The following is a 26,200-nucleotide window of genomic DNA, read 5'->3' as shown; positions in this document are numbered from 1 at the left end:
GCAGCCAGGGTCCAGCTCACCCCCGCGGACCCCCGGCTCCTCTGCCTTCCTTTCCTCCCATCCCGCCCCGTCTCACCGCCGGGCCCGCCCCCAGAGGCAGCTCTCCCCGAGGGAGCCGGGCGGGAAGGATGCGGACGGCAGCTCCGAGGTAATTATTAATGGCCGTGCCCACCGGGGCGGGGGGTGGGGGGAAAGGCGAGGTGAGATAAAATGGGGCGGCGGGGGGCTGGGCGGAGGGACCCGCCGTCGCGGAGCCCCGCCGGGAGCATGTCCCGCACGGTGCCGCTGCTGCCGCCGCTGCTGCCGCTGCTGCTGCTGGGGCGTCCGCTGCTGGGGGCGCCGGGGCAGGGCGCGGGTACCTGGGCCCGCTTCGCCCGGCTGCCCTACCCGCAGGACCAGCTCTTCCTCCACGACACCTTCCCCGACGGCTTCCTCTGGGGGGCGGGCAGCGCCGCGTACCAGACGGAGGGCGGCTGGCGCCAGGGCGGCAAAGGCGCCTCGGTCTGGGACACCTTCGCCCACCGCCCCGCCACGCCGCCGGGGTCCGCCCCGCCGGGGCCGGCGGGCGGCGACGTGGCCAGCGACAGCTACAACAACCTCTTCCGCGACGTCGAGGGGCTGCGGCGCCTGGGGGTCTCCCACTACCGCTTCTCGCTGTCCTGGGCCCGGCTGCTGCCCAACGGCACGGCGCCCCCCAACCCCACCGGGCTGGCCCACTACGGGCGGCTGCTGGGCCGCCTGCGGGAGCTGGGCATCGAGCCCGTCGTCACCCTGTACCACTGGGACCTGCCGCAGGCTCTGCAGGACGCCTTCGGCGGCTGGGCCAGCCCCGTCCTGCCCCAGCTGTTCCAAGACTACGCCGAGCTCTGCTTCCGGCATTTTGGCGAGCAGGTGCGCTACTGGCTGACCATAGACAACCCCTACGTGGTGGCCTGGCATGGCTACGGCACAGGGCGACTGCCGCCCAGCGTGCAGGGTGGCCCACGCCTCGGCTACCGGGCGGCACACCACCTGCTCCAGGTAAATGGTGGGCGGCTGGAAGGGGGCCCCACGGCTCCTCGGCCCCCGGCTCGTGCCAAGGGGAAGGGTGCGCAGGCTGCCCTCAGCCCGCCCCGCTGGCACACCTGCTCCTGGGGCGGCCACTGCCGTGGAAGCTGAAGTGTGGGCAGCCGATTTGCAGCTAAAGGCGGCTGAGCTCATAGACGGGAGGCAGGAGCTCAGTGTCTGCTCTTGTGTCGAGTTAGCAGTAACATGCTGAGTTAAAGCACGCTCTGCGTCCTGCAGAAAGCGTCAATCCTGCTCCCAGCCCTTGCGAATGCTGTTCTGGGTGGGTGAGTGGATGCGTTTGTGCCAGTCCAGCAGTGGCTTACTAAGGTTACTGTGGAAATGCTTAATATGACTAAAGAGAATTTGTGCATTTGATAAAAAAATCTTACTGAGCTAATGGGGATGGTAGGGGCGGCCAAAATACCATACTGAGTGATTTTCCTGACAGAGTATGGGGTTTTTTGAGTGTGAACACTTTTTAGGAAAAGAGACCCTCTGTTCCCCAGCTGGTCTAGTAAATGGTATAAGTAGTTTGCCATAGATAATTTTTATGCAGTGTATCTATATATGGTGTAACTGTAATGTTTGCTGGAAGCAAACATTATAGATTCTCAGTGAGAACTACGCAAAAGTGTGCACGAATCCTTCCAGTGACAGGAGAAAGGATTCAGCCTAACTGTAACAGTGTGCCCATGAAGGCATGTTCTGTTGCACCTTAATGTACATTCATGAACTCTACTGATCTCCGTCAACTCCACATACACTTACCGGCAGGAATTATATCCTAATGAGTATTGTATATTAGATGTGAACATTAAGAAAACATCCAACACATGCCTTTATTCAACTTTTTGCCACTTTCCTGCATGATTTTTGCATTTGTTTAGTGCTACAAGCAAGAGAAAAGATAGGTGGGGAGAATGCAGGTAAAAATTCGGTTTAAATTCCTGGTTCTGAAACCTTTAAACTCTTCAATTAGTACCATGGGATGTACTTGACCATGTTTCACACTTGAGTGTAGTCCATCACCATCGTATCTGTCCCAGTCCCTCATAACCTCAACCGTATGCTTGTTCTCATAAAAGCCCTATGGAGAGGGAAGGTGCTTTTCTATTTAACAAATGAGAAATGAAGGCACAAGGCTTGCCTGTGCCATGTAAAAAGTATAATGTAAACAGGAGGGTCTGCCAATACTGGTTTGGTGACAGAACCTCAAGATTAGTTTTGTCTTAGTGACTGTCAGCCAGGGTTTTCACAATTAGTGGACATTTCATTTTATGCAACAGCGTAAGGCAGCAAAGTTTCATTTTTTCTGATTTTCATGAACGAGGAACTGAAACAAAGATGCAATTAAGACCCAAAGTGTCCACTGATTGTTAGTAGTGCCCTATTCCCGGCGTGTAATCTTTTTGGAGTATCGGTCAGTTATATTACACTTTCAGCTCTTCTACAAGTCAAATCCCAAAATCTCAAATCACCTACACAGAAAATAAGGGATGTGCAGTTTATACAGAAGAGCTTCCCTCCCCGCTTCCTCCAGGTAGGACTCTTCAGCAGAGGCAGAGATAGAGCCTAACTCTCCAGGATAGAGCAGTGAACAGCTTCAACACGGAGATCCTCCTTTTCCTTCTTACATCTCCATAGTGTATTGGTATTAGACCTTTCAACTTCTGCAGGCAGTGAAGTACGAAGCTACAGAGTGCAGCTTCTTTGAATACACAGCCTGATACCCATAGAGAAAGTGGATGTGTGTAATGAAAGATTAAGTTGTACCGCATATGGTAAGGAGTGAATTACATTTCCATGTGCAAATTACACTCTTGTCTTGCATAATTCTTGAGTGATTGACTTTGCAACTTGAATAATAATCGTTAACGTGTGACTGTTGGTTGCATATAACTTTGTAGGTGAGTTTGGTCAGTTTTTCTCAGCAGCAGCCTTGATTTGGATCAGAAGGCTGTACAGTAGTACCGCAGCACCAGACAGTGCTGCTGGGAGATACAGTCCTCACAGCCTCACAAGAAAAGATGCGGTTCTGTCATCTCACACAAAAAAATCCCCGTTCAGCTGCCTAACCTTTTGCTGCTTATGTCTTATATTACCCAAAAGGTCTGGTCCCAGATTTCTTCCTAATCCTTTCTCCTTCTTTGTGGCATTCTTGTCCCTTTTTTTTTTGTCTCAGGGAAATTATGCTTGCAGAACATGTTTGTTTTTTAAAAGATAAAATGTGTTGTCATAAATGTTTCGTTCTTAGCAAATGAGCAGACTTAACACTTACTACGCATGTTTTCTGACTTTTTCCCCCCTTATTTACAATATGCAGTTTTAAGTGTCTTTCTGCATTTATCCAAACCAAAGGCCCTCATAAGTGGAAAGCTGAATAGCTAGTGAAAGCTGATGTCTACTGATTTATTTTACTGGATGCTAATTACATTAAGAGATGTAATGATTTCCTTTAAGTACTTTAAAATTCAACAGATACGAATGTGGATTTTGGGCTCTGTCTTTCTGAGTGAGTTGTTTATTATCTGAATAAATAATCAAATAAGAGTTTGATTCAATTCAAGTTGTTCAATTCAGGGCTGGTGAAAACAGGGCAATGAAGTTTGATCTGAATAATGATGTTTAAATTTAGCTTGAATGGATTTCATCCTATTTTACTGAATTTTTTTATTACCTTTCAATTTCCTGAATTTCCACAAGTGAGTCATAACTGATGCTAACTGGATGGAGTAAAAGAAATTTCTTATTAAAAAAAGCAAATAAAAATAACGTAAAAAATTTGTAAGAAAAAACATTTTATGGATGCATCTTTGGTTTGTTATTGAGGGATGTTGATCAGTATTCAGTGAAAACTTCACCCTTTTATAGTATTTCCACTGACACTTGTCGTTTTGGGTACGTCTAAGCTGTTTGAACATGGTAAGAAATACAGGAAGCTGTATGCGTTTATTCACAAAATAAATTGAATGGATCAAGTATAGTTCATAAAAGTTGGCATTCTCTCAAGTCAACAGCCAGAAAATGTAATGCCAACAATCTGTCATGTGTATAATGCATTGCTTTCTCCAGATAGGAGCTGAGAGAGGTCAGCATGTTATGTTCTGGTTTTTGCAAATGCATTATTTCATTACTGGTTCACAGTATATTGTCTGAGTTGAACATACTTGGATTTACTCAATATAAACAGCATTTGCAGAAACATAAGAACACGTTGTTTCCCTGAAGAAGTGAGTGGAGTTGCTGCCTGGAAACCAGTCACGTAGCAACAGACTGATTCTATTCCAAAACTCATTCCAAAACAAAAGGTAAGTACTCTTTTGTTGACCTTCAGTGCTAAACCTAATAAAGTATTAGTAATTGCAGCATAGGAGAATGGTCTTTTCTTGGTGCATCTTGTTTCTTTCAAAATTCAGACTGCCTTCAAACTTTCACTCAGTGGAAATGAAGTGATTTTGGATTTTCCTGAATGTAACACAGCTCATCATAGTTGTAAAAACGTTGCAGAATTTGTAGAAAAAGAAGGAATAATTCTTAGGAATAGTTTTGGGGTTTTTGCTATTCTTGCTTTCTTAAGACTTAATTCAAAGAAGAACAAAGAAAAAAATGGTTCTGTTTCTGGTTTTGAGTATCAGTTGTGTAGCATATATTTGCGAAGAATTTATTACAGTGGTGATTATTCTAATCACTAATCGTCTGCGTCAGGTATCTTTCAAATGTCAGGGATGACAAAGACCGTAGAGCAAATTCAGATCTCAAGCTGCATTTTTCTGTGCCAGTAGCTACAGATGGTTATACATTACATTAAAAGCTATAGTGCACCTTACTCAAGCTTCAATCATCATCAGAAAAAAAAAATCGAGTTTCATTTTTCAGTGTGATAAACAGGAATTTGGTTTTCAAGGATGCTCATTTTTTTAAAATTAGCTCAAATATGTAACTTCCCCCTTGCCATTTCTACCTGATTGCATAGACATTTGCAAAAAGAATGTTTTCAAATATTCTGCTGTAAACAAAAAAAAGTGATTTCTTATCTTTACAGAATACTTCGATCTTTAATTACAGAAATATCAGGACTATGGGGAGAATAAGGTGTTACCATGGAAAAGTGAACTTCTCTCAGGTGTAGGGATTCTACAACCTGAAAAGCTTTTTAGAAATTATAGGAAATCTTACTAAAACTCAACAGGCAGGACCTGCAAAAACTAGACTGATGACTGAAGTGGGATGGAAGCAGAATTTGTGTGTTCTCTGTGTGAAGGAGCACTAGGTCAAGCCTGTAGGTATGTTGTCTCACCTCAACTCTTTTGCTGTTCATTATGAGGTTGAGCATTTCTTAAGGGCCCCTGTTCATTATGAGGATTTTAGTGCTTAGTAGTTATGGTTGTTACAACTGCGAATCTCTGTGTTTAATTCTATAAGCAGCACCAAATTTGCCTCTTTCTATCTCATTTTGAGTACCATGTGCCTGACTTAATTGTTGCAGTAGCTGTTGCTGGAGGTACCTAGGTGATATTTCTGATAACTGTTCTAGTATGGTTCCTTTTTAAATAGCGTGCTTTTCATTTAAGATCGAAGTGTTTGTGTAGCATGTCGGGCCAAGGCTCTGCTCAGTGCCGGAAAGATAATGACAACTGATTAACAGCAGATTGATACAGGTAAGGGCATTTAGATCAGCAATGTAAAATTCACATCTCACTGGGTACATGAGTTTAAAGCTGTCTGCTCCTTGATACTCTTTCATTTTGCATTAATAAAACCTTATAAAGTATGAGACATTCTTGGGTCTCCCCTTCAGCCTCTTTCCTCAAGCAGAAGAGATCCTGTATTTGTTGTAGCTTTGTGGGATCCAGAGTGATGAGTGTGGAAGGACTCATGTTACTGTGCATTTCTTCATATGACATATTTTTCTAGTTTCCATTTCATCTTGCGTCTGTGGAAGATTTCCAGTACTTAAGGTAGTTGATGGACATAATTCCTACCCATACTTAAGTATATGTTGGGACCTGGAAAATAAAGCCTACCTTCATTTTTTTTCCAAAGGAAATGTATATTTTACTTTAAGATAATTCATAATTTCTTAGTGCCTGCCTTTCCCTTTTGACTGAAAGCAAGGAGCTCTGAGAGCTTTTCCCATGGTAGGTCAGGTAGAAAACTCTATATTCTGCAACCATCAGCAGGTTGAAAGTGCAGAGATGGTAGTTTCTTTCTATTGGAAGCATCGTCTTCTGTGAGGAAGAAATGCTCATGACGTAAGAGAAAGTTGCTTCACTCATCACATGCCCGCCTTCTAGAAGGTCAAATTCTGATCTCTCTTGCTTCGGTAGAAATTAAATCGGAATAGGACGCCAGCAGTTTCTTGGGCAATCACCTTAGCTTTGTTCCTGACATTTATTAACCCTTTCTTTGAGTAACAGCATCTCTTTCCTGGTCTACTCTGGGGAGCAAAGAATTTTTTCCCCTTATCTTTCAGTATTTCTTCAACTAGACAGAAGCAGTGAATATGTCTATGCAGCTGGCACTACTGTTGACAAGCAGTGACCATTAAGGACAGCGAACAGAAAGCAGTGCAAGGTGTGGGCATTTGGAGACATTTAATTTTAATTATTTTGGGGGGCTCTGATGCATATCCTTCTTACACTGGGAGAAATGGGAAAGAACAGACAGACACATATGTGTAGATGCTCTGTAGTTTGCTTACCTCCAGTTTGTAGAGTCTTGTGATTTTCAGTTAGCAATTGGCAGAGTTTGAGAGATGTTTACTAATCCTTGCAACTGAGCGTGTGATTTATGTGTTTGGTTGTTGCTGATGAACAGCTGAACTGTTGAACTTAATCTGAAGGTGCAAGGCTGATCTTGGCAAAGTTTTAAAAAAGCCAAGGAGCCAGCAATCAAAGCAGCCTGCTTGCATAGACTTGTTGGTAAAGAAATGTATACAAGGAGATTTTCTTCTTCCTTTCCATGATGGTAAAAATACAGAGGAAATGATGAAGAAGTGCTGCTGGAGAACTAGGGGAGGTGACCTCCATATACAATGACAGGTTTTAGAATTACAGGATGTGTTACCTGTTTTAAGTACTAAATAAAAACTATTCGTGTTTGAATATTTGCCTGCCAAAGCATATAGAAGAGTGTCACGGGTAAAACTGTGAATACTGATTTTAGATTAAATCAGAAGAATGGAACAGAAGAGTAAGGTTGTAGACAACATCTCAGGATGTTTAGGAAATGACTGAAATGAAGGCTGGACAGATCTTTGAGGGAGAAGGTGACCCATGGGATGTGACCATGAATAAAACATGAAAGAAGAGACTGGCTTCAGGAGGAAGAACTGAATTACCTCACTTAGAGAAACTGTGCCAGCAGACAGAGAAGGTGAGTTGTCAAGAAGGAAGAGTAACTAACCAAGCCTAAGAGGAGAAAGAGATATTTGCCACAGCAAAGGACTGGAGTCTTCAGTAAAATGGGATGAGTAGGAGGCAGATGGTACCAAGGAAGGGAAGGAAGTAGGTTCACACCGATGCTCTCTGGTAAATACTCCTGGACAAAAATGACAGGAAGACAATTTAGAGTTAAAGGGCCATATGCACACACTCAAAAGAGAATAAAAGTTCCATATCAGTACAATTAGATTGACTCTTAGAAGTCGTGGATAGCTCTTGGAAGAAAGAGCTTCTGGAATGGCCTTTCAGTGTTAGTGGTAGGAACAAGAATCTCTTTTCAAGACAGCTAGCGCAGTTTGAGAAAAGAGACTCTTGATGCTTTGGTGGCAGTGGAGGTGACAGTACTTGTAGATGTCTGTTCTTCCTCTTTGCTTGCAAATTTATAACAGAATGATGTATGGCATGATTTAAACTCTGAAAATGTAGGTTTTAGTGGAAAAAAATGAAATGTAATCTATATTAACAATAAACAGTTCAGCGTATCAGTGATGGCAACTTCTGTCTTGGTGTGGGAGCTTCAACTCCACTCTCAGGGCACAACACACTCGTGAGAAGCCTGGCCTGTTAAGTTTGTGGTACGTCTCCCTGGAGATTTGGCAGGGAGGGTCCTTTTCGATGCACACTGGATTAAGAGGAAGCAATTTAAGAATCTCTGGATTTGGCTACATTGAAGCACGTTTGTGTTGCTTTATTTTTATGTTTAGTCTGAGAAGAGATAGCATTCTGTGTTTCGGAGAACTGCAAAAGTTTATAAAGTTTTGCTTTGTTTTGATTCTGAACACAGCACATCCACCCACCCTGTATTCTAAATTCAGTTACTGAAATATTTGCTGTTTACAACAGCTGGTGTAGGAACCAAGGGACTGGGACCAGAGGTGGTTCCAGTGCCGTTGGGCAGCCAGAGCTGTGTGATTTCTGCATGATGCGAGGCACAGGGGCTTCTACACGCCTCGGGATCGGGCTGGCCTGAGAGGCCGGAACGCTGGGGATGCTGCGAGACACCTGTGACATGCTCTTCAGCAGGAGGGTGAGCTGACAGAGGGCCACGCACATTGCCAGTGGGCTGTCACTTCGGTCGGCACGTGATCATTTTGTTACTTGCACTTTAGGCCTTATGTTAACAGTTGAGCTTTGACTTCTGTTTTCGTCAGCTTAGCACACCTCTGAAGACAGCTGGATGGATTAAATTTGACCAGGGGAGATTATACTATGGAAATGCCTCGTTATTTTGTGAGTCCAAAAGTCAGCCAGGAATCCTTTAGTAAATTAATCAGTTTAATGCCCTTACTAAAGGCTACAAAATGGTAGCACCGCTGGGATTATATTTTTCAGGCTATTTGCTTTACAGGTGGGAAGGTAGTAGCATCTGTTTTGATCCTGTTTCTAGAAAAGATGTCAAATGGTTGGGTGAGGAAGGGGGGCAGGCTTGTAGCTGTTGGTCACATATTCTGGTAAGAGTTCACTGATTTTCCAATGCCTTTTCTCGGTCAGCTTTTTTCTTGTTCTCTTGAATATGTAGTAGCTCCACTGGATCAGTTGTTTTTCAGAGCTGAGGGCAAAGCTTACTCGATTTGTTTATTTAATTTTTGACATTTTAAGAAATAATCTCATTTTTTGCTGCAGGCATGGAACTATTGAACATAGTTACTGATTAATTATTGTAATTATGGTTCTTTAACTCAAGTGTATATGGAAATGGTAGAATTGTGCAACATTTCGAGCAAGTAAGTTGGCGATATATTGCATTGTCAGGCTGAATGATTATTTTTTGTTTTGTATTTTTTAAGTAATAACATTTTGCTTCAAAATCAATAATTTTGACCTCAGGTTTGAAATGAAAGTTCAACTGGCTGCTGACTCTACACTGATGACATGCTTTTTGTAATACACTTTGTTTGTTCTTCACTTCTTCTCCTGTCATAGTACAGAGAGAAGGGCCACCACAACAGAAAGGCCATCACCAGTTACGTATTCCATCAGGAAGCAAAATCCAGAAAGATTTGTAACAAAGCACGGGGTGACATGAAAGAGGAATACTATGAAAATGGGCAATGCATGAGGAGCTGGTGAAATGTGGGGGTGACTGGCTGTGAGTGGGCATGCAGGAGCTGGGTTTATCAGACAATACTGCAGTTTTTTATGTATATTTAGTGTTGAAAAGTAAACTTGACATGAAATGAGATAGCCTGGTGTCCCCCAAGGACAACTTCTTCTCTGGTTCATTTTTATTTTTAAATGTCATATGATTTTTTTTTGAGGAAGCTGACTGGTGATTTAATGAAGTCACAAACCATGCTTCACAGTGATGGAGCCTAATTCAAGGAGTCTGTCTTGGCTTATGGTGTCCACTTGCTGTCCACATTGCAACCAGCACTGGGGGACACAGTGACCAGCCTGCAGAAGAAAGGAGGGACACTTACATTAAGTCTGGGTTTCTCAAAGGAGCTGAAGGAAAATAAGTGAGAACTGAATTTTCCTTAATATTTTTTTGAGAATCCTGTCGCTTTCAAGCAGTTAAGTAAATTAGCATGTTGAACAGATGTATTCTTAACTTGAATGAAATGTGCATTCCCATATGCAAGTAGCACCTCTGCTGTGTGAAGTGTAAGACCTTGGAAATGCACTGAAGGAGCTCTTGAACTCGGTTTATCATCCTACTTCCCTTCCCAGCCAGGAACATGCCTCTTGTTTGGAATGAGAAGAGAATATAGGGGTATACCACGCAGGGCAGGGAACAGAGCTGCAGAAATACGATTCAGCTGGAGTTTTGCATCTTAATAATATGCTTGATACTATAAAGAATCCCTTCTTCTTCTTCATACTGAGCTGTGATTACTACCCTACTGTCATATCAGCTAGCTTTTTCTCATATTCCTAATACCTTCTGTTTTCACAAAGTAATATAATGTAATTAGAGCAAGTCAGAAAGATATAAAACCTGTGAAACTGGAATTGACTGAGTCATTGAAATTAAAATATTTGAGAGAGAGACTTAAATGTCCCAGAAAGAATTGAGAACTAGGGGAAATAAAAATCAGTCATGTTATTTTTACTTTGCCATGGAAATTCTTGGTTTTCCATTTTGATGTGATATTGAAAAAAAATATCGTTTTGACACAGTGAGTCAGTCAGTCATTTCACACACTGCCTTCTGTATTCTTTCATTGGATGGATGCCCACTGCCGCAAACTGGGTCAGTTTACCCGTGTGAAATTGCTGTATAACCTGCTGCAATATGACTGGCTTCTTGAAGCTGCAGTTTGATGCCTTTTATTCTTTGATGAAAGAAATAAAACAGCCTTAGAACTGTCAGGACAAAATTCTTGCACTGTTACTCTGTGTCTGATATTTGTAGCTGGGCTGCTTGTGCCACTTTTGTGTGAAACTGTAATTATTCAGTCATTTATCCTACTCCTCTTTCCTATTTCTGCTAAAAAGAAAAGTGGTACTTGAAGGATGCAGTTGCTTAAAAGGAAGGAAAAGTCTAATAAAAGCAGCATCAAATTGGCGCAGTCATTCTGAGTCTGGATGTTAGAATCAGCAAACTGTAGCAGAGGGCAGCTCAGAAAACAGCCTTTTTCCGTAGCCCTGCTTAGGGTAATGAAGTAGAGACCACGTCAAAATTGGTTGGTGGTAAAATGGTAGAATATAGAATATAGAAACAGCATTGTAATGCTAAGCATGAAAGGCAGGAACCCTAAACGACACCAGTCAGATGCCACTTTACCCAAGTTGGACTCCTCTGGAGAGAAATTTTACCTGTGTAATGGGCAATTTGGAATAGATTGTAGAAACCAGAGCGGGTGAGTGTAGGCAGGGACGAGATAGTGATGCTGGCCTGTGGGATCTGGGTTTGGGGGTTCTGGACTGCTGGTCGGGGAGGAATTTATATTGTCAAGGAACAGTGATGTTTCTTGTTGAACTCTTTTTTTTTTTTCTTTTCTTCCCCCCCCCCCCCCCCCCCCTCTGTGCCGTGGAAGGTGGCCAGGTTCCCAGGATCATTAAGGCATTTTATCTAACTAATTTGCCTTGTGTTTCAAATACTGTGATGGTATCTTTGTGCTTTCCTATTTTATTCCTGTGGCTCATTGTGATGTTTGGAGCCTTTGGTGATTTTTCTTGTGTTAAAGGTCTCTGGATTTGTTTTGTGGCTCATAATGCCATGAACATGGGAAAGAGGGGGCATATAGTGCACATTATGGTGTAGTGTTTGGGGCTAAAAGCATGCTACACTATTGCAGGCAACTAGACTTGATGATTCGTATATCTCCTTTCCATTTTTTTTGCTGAGGGGCTGTTCATTTTGTGGGAGTGCTTCTGGGGAATATTTTTTAGGAGTCAAGTGAGTATGGAAGAGTGAACTACAAAGAGAGAGGAAATGGAAAGGGACAAACATACAATGGAGCAGCATGTGCCCAATGTGGGAAAGGACCTGGAGGGTCTGGAAATAGACTTGTGGGCACTAGCATTTCACAGACCTAACACCATGTAGAAATGCCTCACTAAGCTATTTAAGCATCTAGAGGAAAATGCTACACTGGGAGGTATACAGACACAAGGGAGTCAATTGATATGCCCAATATGTACAGTCATTTACCAAAATAAACGGGTAACTGTCAAGAGAGTGAGGCTTCCTGTGACACAAACATTGACACTGGACATAGGATAGAAACACCAGCAATGACAACTGCCAAAAAATCTGACAGGCAGACTCAGCATTTTTGTTACATCACTGGCTGTGTAACAAAGCAATTCCAGATTTTTGAGCAGCTGGCGCAAGCATCTGAAGATTTTTCTCTGAAGCACTTTATTCTGGAACTGCTTCAGTGGTAATGAGATGGATTGGACAGACTGACCCATTGCAGTGATTTTTAGGTTCTACTATTACTCTTCTACAAGTGTAAGAAAAGATTACTTTTCTCAGTCCCCACATTATGTTTCTGGTAAGATTAATTATCGACCCCACCACTGAATAATTCACTATTGTTTTGTGCAGTAACTAGACATACCTTTGGGAAGAGCCAGCCCAGAACCTCAGTTTTGTGTCTCAAAATCTTAAAAGCTAGAAGTATGTCCAGAAGACAGATAGGCAGTAGGTGTCTTTCTGGAGCATGTCCAGTGAAACCACTGCAGTTTTGCACTGGTGGAATGGCACTGCTGTTGTAAATGCTGAAAAACAATGTAGATTATTGGAACTGTAGCATAATGTGGTAATTTGGATACAGATAAATTCCTTTTCTAGCTGAAAAAAGTGGTCTTTGTTTTGCTGACTGTGAAATGGATGGGTTAACTGAAGAGTAGTCTCTGAGATATGCAAGTAATTTTTTTATCAGGTTGGCGACTCCGTATGGAGGATGCAGGAGTGCATGCAAGGAAAACCACTGTGTCTAGTCAAGGCTGGACATGGCCAATACAGAAACGGTTTGTTTTGGTTTCAATTGGCCACTAGATCTTGCGCTCCACTTCATGGTGCTAATAGGAGAGCTGGATGTGCATCAGAGCCTGCAAAGCCCCCACATTCACCTTTGTGTATAGCATGAAAATAATTTGTTGGTATTGGCACTGGGTATAACTGGGGCAGTCTTCAACCTGCAAAGATTATCAATAGCAAATTATATTTATCCAAAAGCTGAAACAACAATGTTAAACTACCCAGTGTTCATGTCCACCCCAAGTTACAGCTGTCAGTAGCAGGGCATTTTGCTTGTTTGAGTGAGGTTGTAGCATGGAAGATCGCTCCTGCCCCACGCTTTAGCAACATCATCTTGCTGTCTTCCAGGAAGCCTTTGCATCAGCTCTGAGACTCAGTTTGGGATCTGCTTGGCCTTTCAATAGTTGGCTTTTCAATAACCATTATAAAATGTGGTTTAGTGTAAAGATATTTGTCTTAAAGTGGTTTGGCAGCATTCCCAGTGATCCCAGGGCGAAGAGCAGCTAGGACTTTTTCTCCAGCTCTAAGCCATCTGTCCGCTGGGCTGACCAGGGCTGTGGCCGTGTGTACTTCGGCTCTGCACCACAACTAGCGAGTGAAGACATGGGCTCAGCTGTCCTTGGCTGCCTGCAAGCCTTCGGCGTAGAGCTGCATAATGTGAAGTGGTGGGCCAGGAGCTCAGGAGTCATACAACAGTGCTGTATGAGGGCTGGGTGGAGATGAAGGATTGCACTGCAAGTGCTTTGCTGCATAGATGCATCATCGCAGTAGAGCCGTCTCCGTTGCAGGCTGTGGAAGTAAACGTGGGGAGAGCAATCACACTTGAGCTAATTTTAGACATGTTCAACAGAGACATCTACATTTGAGCTTGCCGTCCTAGGATCCTTACACAGGTAAGGGAGAGAAGTGAGCATGATGTCTCTCATGCTGTGACCAGAAAACCCACAATTGTCCCATTTCTCCATGTGGGGTATAGACAAAACCTGTGGTGACAAACTCAAACCCAGGCTTTTTGTAGATAGACATTTGCACTTACTATAATGAGGGTGCAGAGAGGTGGGGTAGATGGCAGGGGAGGGGAGTACTGAAGGGCTAGTTCAAAAATTGGCTTGAGGTACTTAGTGTTCCTGTGAATTCTCAGGTGGTGGACTCTGACATATGCTCTGGATCATGCGCAAATCTTGCCAGCCTCACTTATTTCAGGCAGGTGATATCTTCGGTGTATCTGTAGGGAAATCCTGTATCTCATGCTCTCCCCTGGTTTTCCTGAGCCCTGAGCTGAGTCTTCTGACACAAGGAACCTGCTGAGGTATGTCAATGCAGTTCCCCCCTGCAGGGGCGGTCAACAGCACCTGCTTGGTCCTGTAAAGCCAGAGCAAGCAAATGGCCTTGGTGTCCCGTGTAAGATCTCATGGGCATTGAGTAACCCTGTCCTGTGGCTCTTCACTCCTTTTTGCCAGCCAGCTGCTGCTGACCCACCATGACTGTTGAAGTATGCTGAAAGCGTTTCATGCCTTTTCCAAAAATGTAAAGGGAGCAGTCCTCGGAAAACGTCGTTTAAAGCATCAAAAAAAAGTTAAAAAAGTTAAAATTAACAGTCTTCCCACTCCTAGTTGGAACTGATATGCAAATGCAGACCACGTACTAGTTGTCACAGTCTCCCTCTGTCTGGAAACAAAAGATGTCTCTGTCCTTTAGGGCCCCATTATTTTCTCCAAGGAAGTTATTGAACCTCATTTCAATTTAAGTAATACAATGGATATTTACTGACTAAGATAAGCAGAAAATTTTAAATGTGCATTAAGTCTTAAAAAAAACCCAACTCATTATTTTAAAACAAATCACAAGATGTCCTTCAATCACCTAAGGAAAAGCAGCATAAGGAAAGAAATACAGCCATCAGGTAATGGCAAAGAAGATAGGATTATATATATATAAAAAAATGTGCTTCCAAAACCAATTAATGCTTTTTGTCTGATATATCAAGAAGAGTGATCATGTTGAGCACTGGGATATGTAGACAGGAAAGATTAATGAGGATGACTGTTAGATGAATGCAAACAGCTACAGGTGCAACGGGCACAAACTACTATGAATTTATGGTATCAAAGTCAAACTAAAGCCATCTGATAGCTTTCTGTGATAAGTGATTATCTACAAAAAGAAAATGTGATAAACCTAACCAGTCTGTATTTTCAGTAGGACACTTGAAATGGTGGCACATGGGGAATTGCTGTTTCAGTTCAGGAGGAAGGGAATTTTCAGGAGGAAAAGGTAGGGAATTGCTAAAGCAAGTATCACTGTAAGTGACACCGAAAGTAGAAGCATTAGGCTCAAGGGCAGTTCCTAGCAGGACTGGTTAATGTATTATTAATTCTCATGCTTTGGCACAGACTAGGATTGTACTAATTAGAGCAGGAGCTAAACTTGAGGAAGCAGTGCCAGTGCAAACAATAATCAGGATAATAAATAGATGAATGGAGACTCAGACCATTTTTTTCGGTAAGATGAAAACTCGCTGATCACAGCGTGACCATCAGATGCCAATATAATCCAGCTGTGACAAAGGCACATTTGTTTCTAGTCTGTGTCATGTGATGTTTCCAGCAGAGATGAGGAATTACCATACCAGAACATGGCTTATTTACCTGAGCAAGAACACTGGGAGAGGATGTACTTGCTGTCTATAATTAGATCAGTGGCAGAAACAAGTGAAGGAAACTAAGTCCAGGCAAAGTTTTGATGTAAGCACCACAGTGTTTAGACTGAACATGAATAAATTTAACCTGAAAATCAGGGAAAAAAGGAAACGGTTCATGATGTGTGATTCTGTCGTAGTCTTCCAGAGAGAACAGTATGAACAAAATACCTAGCCAATGTTAAAGTGAATCTGGATCAGGTTATAAATAGGATCGTGTTGTATATATGGCCATAGCAGCAGGGGTTTGAACCTGATGCCCTTGAGGCTCTTCTTGATTTTATAATCAAGTTTTCCTAATCCCTGGCAGATAGTAGACACAGGATCATAAAGATGGTAATCACTTTTTCTGTAAGGTATTTTTTGTATTTCTGTGAAAATTCTCTGAAGTCAGAATTCTTTTTACACAATAATACGACTCATCACCATCTTCTGGAATATTGTGTCATTTAACAAACCATTTCCAGTGCCTTACTCAGAATGTTTCATACATTTATGTGAAATACTTTGTTGGGTCCACAATGAAAACATAGCAGTTGATTAGTCATCATCATGCAGGAAGTTGGGGAGATTCACAACTGGCAGGATTGACTCCTGGTCTACAGCAGATCAGACTTGTGGAAGGCCTCTGCTTTCATTCCCATTTTAATCCTGCAGCACAGAGTCATCCCTGAAAGAAGAAATTCTGGAGGCAGTACTCTCAGAGTAGCAATAAATTTCTCTGACTTTATATATATATGTTAATTATGTTTAATTAAACTGAGCTAAACAATACACTTTAAATTGGAAAGGACCAATTTAAGATTTAAAGGGTGTGGTTCATCTCACTTTAGATGTTTGCATTGTACACACATGCGAACAAGTTAGGTTATGCTCCCTGGGTGGTCAGCGGAGAGACTTTCAAGGCATGATAATTCTGACCAATTTTACCCATCTACATAGGGGTAAGATAAACTGCAATTTAAAATTTCCTGTTGCTCTCCATGGACTATAAAAGAAACTCAGAGCAAACAGTTCAGTCCTTTTTACACAGTGGGTCATGAACTTTGGGAATTTATTGCCATAACAGGTTCTGGAAGCAGGTTGTACCAGCAGACTCAAAAAGGGAGTAGGCAAATACGTGACCACTGGGTCTGTAAGCAGATACTAAACAAAATAGGCAGGAATGCACCCCCTACCATCCCCAGCAGAACAGTGTGAATGTCCGGGAAGTAGGAGGCTGGATCTCAGAAAGTGACTGGGCTCACTTGCTCTCCTAAAACAGCACCTTGCTATCCAAGATGGTACAGGGCTTGACGAACTTCATCTGACCCAGCAGAGCATCTCTTTTGTCCTTATATTCTGTCTCTGTATTACCAGATGTGCCCAGTAGTTCATTTGGTAATAAACATCTAATGCATCTAATGCACTTGGCTATAAAACATATCCTAATACTCTTGAATTATTTTACGTTTGAAAATATGTATATACAATCTTTACTGTTTCTCCAGTATTTCTTTCCAACACCTCTGCTTTTTTTTGCATCTCACTAGTACGAGGAGAGTGGGTTTTGATTCCTATAGATGGAGCCTTACTTTTTTCCCCGAGTGCTTATTTCTACAGAGACTTTTTTTGTTTCCAGTAAGACAGTAAGAACGTGCCTATGTGTCTCATGCAGATTATTTTAGCTCTTCTGTAAGAGCGTTCATGTATGTAAGAGCTTCCAGTGAAAAAGTTCAATTAATGGGATGCAATCTGTTCTACCTCCTTCCCTCTTGCCTTCCTGCCTTTATTCTGCCCTCCCTGCCTTCCTCCCTTTGTCTCAGCAAAACGCCTGGCTCTTTAAGGCCTTCACACCGATTCAGCCAACAATTTTCTTTTCATTGGTGTTTGGGCAGCTCGTTAATTACTGAACTGCCAGCTGCTCTGCTTTCTGTAGGTAGCGTCATTGATTGAACTACAATTCCATGTAAGCTCTGCAATCTATTAATTTCTTAATATCTAAAGCACCATCCTGATTTAATGTATCTTGTCGTAAATCCATTTTTTCAATATGCTTTGTGCTACATACTCGTTGAAGGTTGTGTTGTGTAGCTGTGGCTAATGAAAAACTTTTTCTCTAGGACAAAGCGGTTGGACAGCTCTCACTGCCTTATGCACCATGTGGGATCTTTCAAAATGAAAGATTGTTTTCCTGTTTGATTTGGATAAAAAATACAAAGGTTTTCGTGCTTTTGTAGCATTAGGCTGTTTAAGCATTCATCTACAGTAGCATTACATTACAAATCAGGAGTGCGTGTGCAACGTGAATCTTGTAATTGCCTCCATTTGCTGTACTACAGTTCGTAGCCTGAAGTGGGTTCGGAGTACCTCGTTGTATTGGTTTTGGATGAAATTAAGCTGGAAGCTGGTCTGCAGAACCACACCTGGTGTAATCCAGCTGCTGACTGGCTTCTGGTCCGTAGGTTATTGTAGATACTGGGTCCTCAGCTCTACTGTTTGCTAAAGTAGGTGCAGGTACTATGGCTGGAAATTAACCAGCTACTCATTATAATTATATTAGGCACAGGGGTACGCTTCATCTCCTTTTTCATCTAAGAAGCCCAGAATATATGTAAGCCATCTGGCTGCTTGCATGAGCCTGTACTGGTCTAAAAATCAAAAGTGGTATTTTAAAAAAAATCAGTCACTGAATTTATTGCTCTTCCTGTCCTCCTGTATTTAAGCTTGAGATGTCTCTGATCAGCGTGTTGTCTGTGAGCAGGGCTGTAACAGACACTGAGCTAGTTTACAAATGCTCTGAGAGCATTTTGATTGATGTCTTCATGGGAATCAGCTCAAAGTTTTTGCTCTATCTGTATAGCTCTTTGGTCAATTACTTAGAAATGAGGTGTCTCTCCAGACTCATTATTTTGAACTGCCCTCCTTTAAAACTGGCAATATTTAAATGGTAGGCATCTGTCTCACTGTTGGATATTGACCTAATTACCACAATTGTATGCGGCCTTCTGACAAATGCTAACGTACCTACCCTTATGGTAGCTGTGCAGCAGAGCAGTGTTACTTTCTGGCATATATATAGGTGGACATAGGAGGATGAAGTGATGCCATTACAGGAAATGTATGAAGTTGCATTACTGTTGTTCTAATACATTTTGATCCTGAAACTGAGGTTTCTCCCAGAATAGGTTTTCTTTAAATTATTGAAAACATTACTATACTTTGATATTGGATATTTACATGTTACAGTGTACAGGCAGAATTTCCAAAGGCATGGCTATCCAGAAACAAATGCCAATCTGAGACAAATTGCTTAAAGAGTGTACCTGAAACTGTGAGTTAACGGCTTTTTTAAGGTTTTAATTTGTCCTTATGTTTCTGTATCTATATTTAAAATGGCCAAGGAAAAAAAAAAAAAAAGTTTTTAGCCGTATCTGGAGTCAGTAGGAAAAAAAAGAGGTATATACAGCTTTTTTATTTTTTATATTCATAGTCCAGTGATGACTGTCATTCATGTATACAAATTACATCACTGGCTTTATATTTTGTTCCAGAGCAATTTGAAGTTTGGAATTGCACTTTGAAATAGTAGACAAAAGAGAAATTCTATCAGTTTCCCCTTGTGTCAGTTCCTTCAACTCATGAAGTATTTTTTTAACGACGTCATTCTGCAGCAGTGTTAGTCAAAGTAAAAGTTATCTTTTGTAGGTTTCTTAGATAAAGAAAGCCCAATATCAAAGCTGCTGTCTCTTCTTCAAGTGACAACTATTTTGCCTCCAAAAGAGAATATGAACAGAGAACTGGCAAAGAGCTGGTTAAGGACATCTGAAACATGCCAAGTTGTTTGAAAAAAATCACATGCTAGGCCTCCAGAAGTGCTCATTACACTGCCAGAGTAAAGTCTAAACCTAACTGTGCTAAGTATGTTTAAAATTTGTCCAATTGACACAATATTTATGAATACCTCAGTGTGTTAATATGATGTTAATTCTGGTCAGAAAGTGTCTAGTACTATGGTGGTGAGAGCACAGAAGCTGAAACAAGTATTGATCAAAGAAAAGTAGTTAATTAGCATGTGCAACTCTATGTGTGAGCCAACACATGCCCTTTTCTGTGTGGCTTAACTAGATAATTACCCTGACAACACTTTTCATTTTCTTTTTGCTGTGTTCTAATTTTTTTAAAATTTTCTTTCTCTAAGGACTGGATAAAAGCTGCTTTAGGTCTTTTACTGTGATTTCTTTTCTTGATTGGTAAGGCTGAGGTTGCAGTTCATTTATGTGGTAAACCCCCCTATTCTGTAGCGCATTGTATAAAAATTCAGATTATACTTTCCAAAAGAAAACAACTGTAGCTGGTGTTTTTATATCAACTTTATTAACATTTAGCTTCTTAGCAACTATGTTAAAATATTTTTTCAATATTATGTCAGCCAAACTAGGGATTCCTTGTACACAAACAAGTGAAACCCAGCTTAATTTCTAGAGGTAATCAACAATATGAAGATTGTGTTTATAACGTAGGGGTTAGATACTTTTTTTAAAATGCTTTTTGTTTGTTGCCGTTTTCTGTTCTATGAAATTCCAACTTTTAGCTCAAATGGTGCTTTTAATTATGTGCAGACTACAAGAATAAAGCAGGAAAACTTATAAAACTTATTTGTATGCTTTTGAGTTAACATTCATTTCTGTAGTAGAGCAGTTTTATATCTACCATTAAACATGCATTTAGAAACAGACATAAAGGGACTTAGTTATACCTCAAAAGTGTATTTTCATGTTTTCAGCACGCCTTGGATGAGGTTCTAAATGTATTTCCCAAATCAAAGAAGATATAAATTGAATCCAGTATAATCTGTGACTGCAGTATAGCCAAAAGCTTGTAGAAAAGTGCATAAATACGCATAAATCATCCTTGCCCCTGAAGAAATGCAAATATTCATAATTTTTTTCTAGCACGAAATTGAGTGCCCCATTTTGTCCCTCCATCTCTTGACTGAAGTCATCGCTCTGTGATTTGAGTCTTTAAAGATGTGGTACCCCAAGAGTTTCTCTTCCTCCAGTGACTCTTGTTTCCCCCATCTTTCCTTGCCCTGGAATTTCTCTCTCCTCTTCTGGGTTCTGATTTGAACAGCTGCACTTTCCTCTTCTTGGTGGCTGCTGAGGGGTGTGGTGATTCCTCAAAATAAAGGTAAACCAAAGTCTGCCTCCAACAGTAACTGATGAGATGTGCCTTTGCTAAGTAACCGGTTTTAATTTCTTCTGTAGTTTCTGAGATCTTCCTTTCATAGCCTAATGTCATGGAAGCAATAACAATGAGGAAGAATTATGGCTAGTAATAACCATTGTATTAATTAAAACTTGTCAGTGAGCCCTATGGTTCGCTGTGCTGTTGCAAATATGGGCAGATAGCTGAGGCATCAAGACTGCCGGGTTATGAGTCATTCAGTTCTACTTGCCTTGTCCACCTACATGGCCCTGTGATGCACTGTGTCAGCCCCTCAGGGCTTGTTGCTGCTGTAAGACTTCTGGAGTGAAAAAGTCTAGCTTAGGTGCTCTTAGTTTCCCTGAATCTTTGCAGGATTTTGATGCAGTCTTTCACAATATATATTCTTCTCACAGTTGTAACTTCATGCAATTGCAAGGGTACTTCTTTTAGAGGCCGTTAGGGCTACAAGCGTTGCACACATAGACAAACATGTACCATTTGAGAAGCCTAGAGTATCCTGCTTTGCCTCCAGCTGCCAGCCCAGAAGACGCAGCTTTCCCACAGGTCTTGTGTTTTATCTGCCCATTGCAGATGTCTTGATAATCCAGAACATCCCAAATGGTACTGGATGCCTCCGTTTAAGCAACTGAATCTTAGGTCACGTGTGGGCATTAATGCTGCCGACATCTAATGCTATGTGTCAGGATCTGGAACTGCTTTCTGCTCCCTAGGGGTGGGATTCAGTTGCTTGAGCATAGATATTTGCTGTCATTCATGTTGTGGAATGCCCGTGACATTTACACTGGCTCACAGGCCTGACACAGGATTCACAGACGACCCATACTCTTCTGTAGTAGCAGGTCTAGGTTAGGCAGGGTCTGTCTCAGACAGAAGCTGGCATTAGCATTGGGGTTCGGTTGCCTAGAAGTAGTCCTGTAATACTATTTGGATAGAACCATACCACCACAGAGCCGGCTTTAAGCAAAAAGGGGGGAAAACCCCAACAAGTCAGGCAATAGTTCCTTCCTCCCCTGATCACTGAGCAGTTTTGCAGCTAAACCAGACTTTAGATCGCCTAAAGCAGATCCAATAACTCATGACTGCTGAGTCAAGATAAAATTCATAGGTATCCTGTACCTCAGTACTAGCAATAGCAATACTGTATTTACTGGGCTATAATTACCTGTTTCAGTAGTCTGCAAACTGTGAGCTATCACTCCTGAATCTAGCAGTGACATTGTGAATCTTCCTGTGGTTTCTATGGATCGGGACCAAGCAGTGGTTCTTCTTGGAGCTGTACCTCTTTTCTTGCCTGGTGTGGCCTCATGATAACATATATAGGTCTGCAGGTAGTCCACAGTTTTTTCTTCTAGGGTATAGCTATTCCTTAACTTGCTCAGCACTTCGGACTCTTCTATTTTGTGCAAATTATGAAGTATAAAAGTGTAAGTATGATTACAGCTTCAGCATGAGGAACCTAGTTCAAAATTCCTGCAGCTGAAGGGAACCACACAAGAGGGATTCCCATCAAGAATGACACCCCGCCTTCTCTGTTGCAGTTGTTTGTAATTTGTTTGCTATTGCAGTGCACTGTAATCATTGCTTTTGTGGCTTGTTTTGCAACCAACTAGACTTCAGATGTTACAGTTGAATGCTTTATTATGTGCAACATTCATGCAAAAGCTGCTCTAAAAGTTTCTGGATTCTTGTTAATTTAGTATACAGTTTCAGTGATCTTTGCAACTTGAGCATTACTTGTAAAGGTGTATAATTGAAATCACACCCTTTAGTCAGTTCTGTTACATGCCGCAAACCAGAATATTCCAGACAGGTTGTACACAATGGGATAGTTTGTCGTGATTGCTTTATATTGGGTATGCATGCAAACACAGCTGGATCTAACATGAACAGTTGCAGACTGATTAGAAAAGGAAGGAAGAATTCCATATTCACATCTGTCAAATTGTAATCTAAACAGTTGTCTGAAGATTGAAAACTGGTACCTTCACATTTATATTGCTTATCCTGATAAGCTGCTTTTTGAATCCATCTAGAGGGCTGGCTGGAACTTTTCTCTCTTATTCTGTAGCCCATTGTCATTGATGCACAGCTCTAATCTCAGAATGATTAAATTTAATAGCCAAGCTTATAGGAGAGTAAACTGAGGTTATCATGTGAGTAACTGAGCTAGATTTGGGCATGAACAATCCAGATGTTTCATTTAAAAAAGAATCTTTGTACAGATCACCTCAAGTAAGTTGCCTTCATTCTGGGTTGCATTTACCTATGTTATAAGAGCTCTGAGACAGTAAATTTGTTTTAACTTGCTTAATGATGCTCAGCTTTGCCCTGTATACAAACGCCAGAGTTATGTTACTTGCCATTGTCTGACAGCCTGAAGTTTTTGCAGTCATTAAACCATGTTGCTAACCTCATGGCTGTCATTATTTTTGTTTGATCCTCATTCAATTGGGTCTGCTGTGGCATATAATCTGTGACAGTTTGTAATATATTGATTGTGTATACACTGACTAAATTCGTAATTCCTATGCCAGCTATTTGGGACCAAAAGCCTCCATTGCTACTCACTGGTACCCTCCCCTGGTGGAAACTTCTTCCAGTTCCTTTGCTGTTGGGTGGCTGTTGTTTCTCACAGAGGAACTCACGATGGGAAAAGCTATCCACCAGCTCATTCCTCCAGAAATACTTTCTGAAGCTATTTGGTGGGTAGCACCCAGTCAAACCAGCACTACCGTGCTGCTCTCATACCTCTGATTGTCAGTATCTTGTAGTGATGTACTGGGGCACTGCAGCAGTTACTGTTCTGTTGTGAGATTGATAAAGGACTGTCAGTTTATATTTGCAAACTTGGAGGTGGTATCTTTTGGTGCGGAAAAGGGAGAGGATCTAGTTTATGTAGTAGAAATGCTTACTGTAGTGCATATTAAATAATTCTGTACCTACTGGTTAATGACTTCTCCCAGAGGGGGCCTTTCTGTTGTTCTAGCCTCTTCAAAGTGACTTTTGCAAACCAAGTGGGTGACATCCCCATGGTATGCACTGGGGATCACCTGTTGTCGTGTTTCATTCTTTGCTGATACTTTACTGATACTGTTAAATGTGCTGAGTTTGGTAATTATGCCTTTCACGTACTCTTAATTTCTGAGTCACTGTGTCAATGCTCCCAGGAGTGCCACGTGCCCCTTTTTGTACAGTGAACTGACTGGCTTTCCTTGCTTTTGTGATAACATGGCCTCTACTGTTTCGGTGGGGGTATGTGTGTGTGGGGTGTGTGTGTGTAACAAAGTGCAAATGAAGTGGCCGTGCTGGAACAGCATCCCCAGTGTGGCTACCAGTGTTTGCCTTTTTTGAATGTTGGAGAGGTCGGGTTTTGTCCTGGTCTCCACTCTCATTGCTTGCTGCACCTTCTTTAGCAACTTGGTTAAAGGCTTAGTCATATCTGCAAACATCAATATAAAATCCTGGGGAAAAACAAACAAACTCGGAAAAGATCTGAGCTCATGTAAACTTGTAGAGCAAGGAGCTTCCTATTAATTTTGCTCTCTGTTGATAAGGTGATTTCTCTACTCCTAAATATTTTTTTTCCTGTACCACTTGACCTGTTCGTCAGTTCACTTAGAATTGTGCTCCTGATGTTACGGCTTATGCTTTTTTAATTAACTCTTTCAGCTCTGTTTGAGTCTGGCTGGGTTAATACATCACCTGTTCATGAAATTACATGGATTTGATCAGCCTCTGATAATTTTTCCCATGTTTGGATGGTATGAATATTGCATAAAACTGAAGTACAGTGAAGTCCTTTGGTAGTGGGTGATGTAAAGCGCTATTGCTGCCCTGTAAATGCAGGGGGAAATTCTTCCCAGCCTTGCTCTGACAACAAGATCACAAAAACAGCATATGCTAAATCTGTTATGGCATAGTCTGGCATTTTTGCTGTGACAGGTGTGGTTTATGGTATAACAGAATTAATTTCTCAAAAGTCAACCATTACCCAGTAAATCCTGCTGTCTGCTTTTATGATGGGCCAGATTGGAACATCAGAAATGCTTGATCTTCATGCAGTCATTTGTTGCTCCAATAAGCTTTTCTCTGTGGTTTGGGGATATTTTTACTGCTTCTGTGGCTGATGGTCAGGACTCATAAATACTTTGGCATGAATACTCCTGCAATCTAATTTCTTTTGGGACTGTAGTTCATGAAAAGCCTCTACCCATTCATCTCTAGGTGAACTTCTGGAGCTTTTAGGGCAGCGCATTCAGGTACCTCAGGAATAATTTCTGACTGCCAGTCTGTCAGCCTTTCCTACTCTACAATCATGGATTTGCCAAATCCAGTGTCAGTTGATGTTCTTGTAATAATGATATGTCAGGGATTTCTTCCTGTCTTTCTTTTGGGAGACTCTCAGCATCAAGTTGAACTCAGAATGTTCCAGTACATCTCCAGGAACAGATACATGCTTCAGTTGGGTCAATGTATTTTTAATCTGCTGATACCAGGAGAAGATTCAGGGTTAATTGTTAACACCAAGGCATAGGGCTTCTACTCTGAGTGTTTTAAATGCAGGGATAGTTGTAATGAATAACCTGGGTTCTACATTGTATGATTTTCACCCCAAATTATAGGTTGTCTTTAACATCTTTCCAAGCTGGGTTGTTGGTTTAACTAGGTAGATTAGGCCCAGCAAGCTGAAATTTTCTTGTCACTTCCTTGTCCGTGGAATGCCCATATTGATTGTGGGCTTTAGTCTTATTTGTGATTATGTCTATCTCTGGCTAAGAAAATTTCTCTTTCTAACATGCCATTTTATTTTATTGGCCTTTTTTATTTGTTTAGCTTCTGCCAACTGCTCTGAGATTTTCGAAAGCAATTCTTTTCATATGGTTCCACTAAACCAACAGAAATACATTCTTCCTGTGAAACACCTGGGTTAGCAAACATAGATGCACAGTGTGTAGAACAAGCATTTCCAAATAGTGCATTGAGGGGGTGAATATGCATAGATGAGTATTTGGCTTCCCTGGGTGCATCTACCAGAAAAGCAGGTGATGCATCAAACACAGAAAAATGCTTAACATTAGTCACTTCTTCCAGCATTTTTACCCTTGAAGTTACTAGAAATGTTTGCCTTTTATAATTTATTTAGTTATTCTGATTCTGTATTTAACCAAAAATAGTTTCTTTTTTAAAACTGGACTATATATGCTGTTGTGGTTGTCCTCTTCACTATGACTTTTGAGAGCAACAGGCTTACCTGTCTCCTGTTTCAGCTTCTGCCTTAGCACAGGGGACAGCCATGAGTTGTGGGGCTTTTGGCTTGTGAAGCTCTGCTCTGTAGTTTGAGAACTTCCTGCAGGCACTCCTCAACTTCTTCCT

At 41.6% G+C, this 26,200-nt stretch overlaps 1 protein-coding gene across 1 annotated transcript in view; it reads left to right on the top strand.

The window, feature by feature from the left end:
- Positions 1-210: 210 nt before the first annotated feature.
- KL (klotho) overlaps positions 211-26,200 on the top strand; it is a 48,978-nt gene continuing 22,988 nt past the window's right edge. The window contains exon 1 of the mRNA XM_040582450.1: positions 211-1,020. Within this exon, the coding sequence (XP_040438384.1) occupies positions 211-1,020 (810 nt within the window). The remainder of the gene's footprint in view (positions 1,021-26,200) is intronic.

This window comes from Falco naumanni, chromosome 2 (genome assembly GCF_017639655.2).
Source record: "Falco naumanni isolate bFalNau1 chromosome 2, bFalNau1.pat, whole genome shotgun sequence".
NCBI classification, from domain to species: domain Eukaryota; kingdom Metazoa; phylum Chordata; class Aves; order Falconiformes; family Falconidae; genus Falco; species Falco naumanni.
Note: the sequence above shows the minus strand (reverse complement) of the source record. Positions and strands in the feature narration are given on the sequence as shown.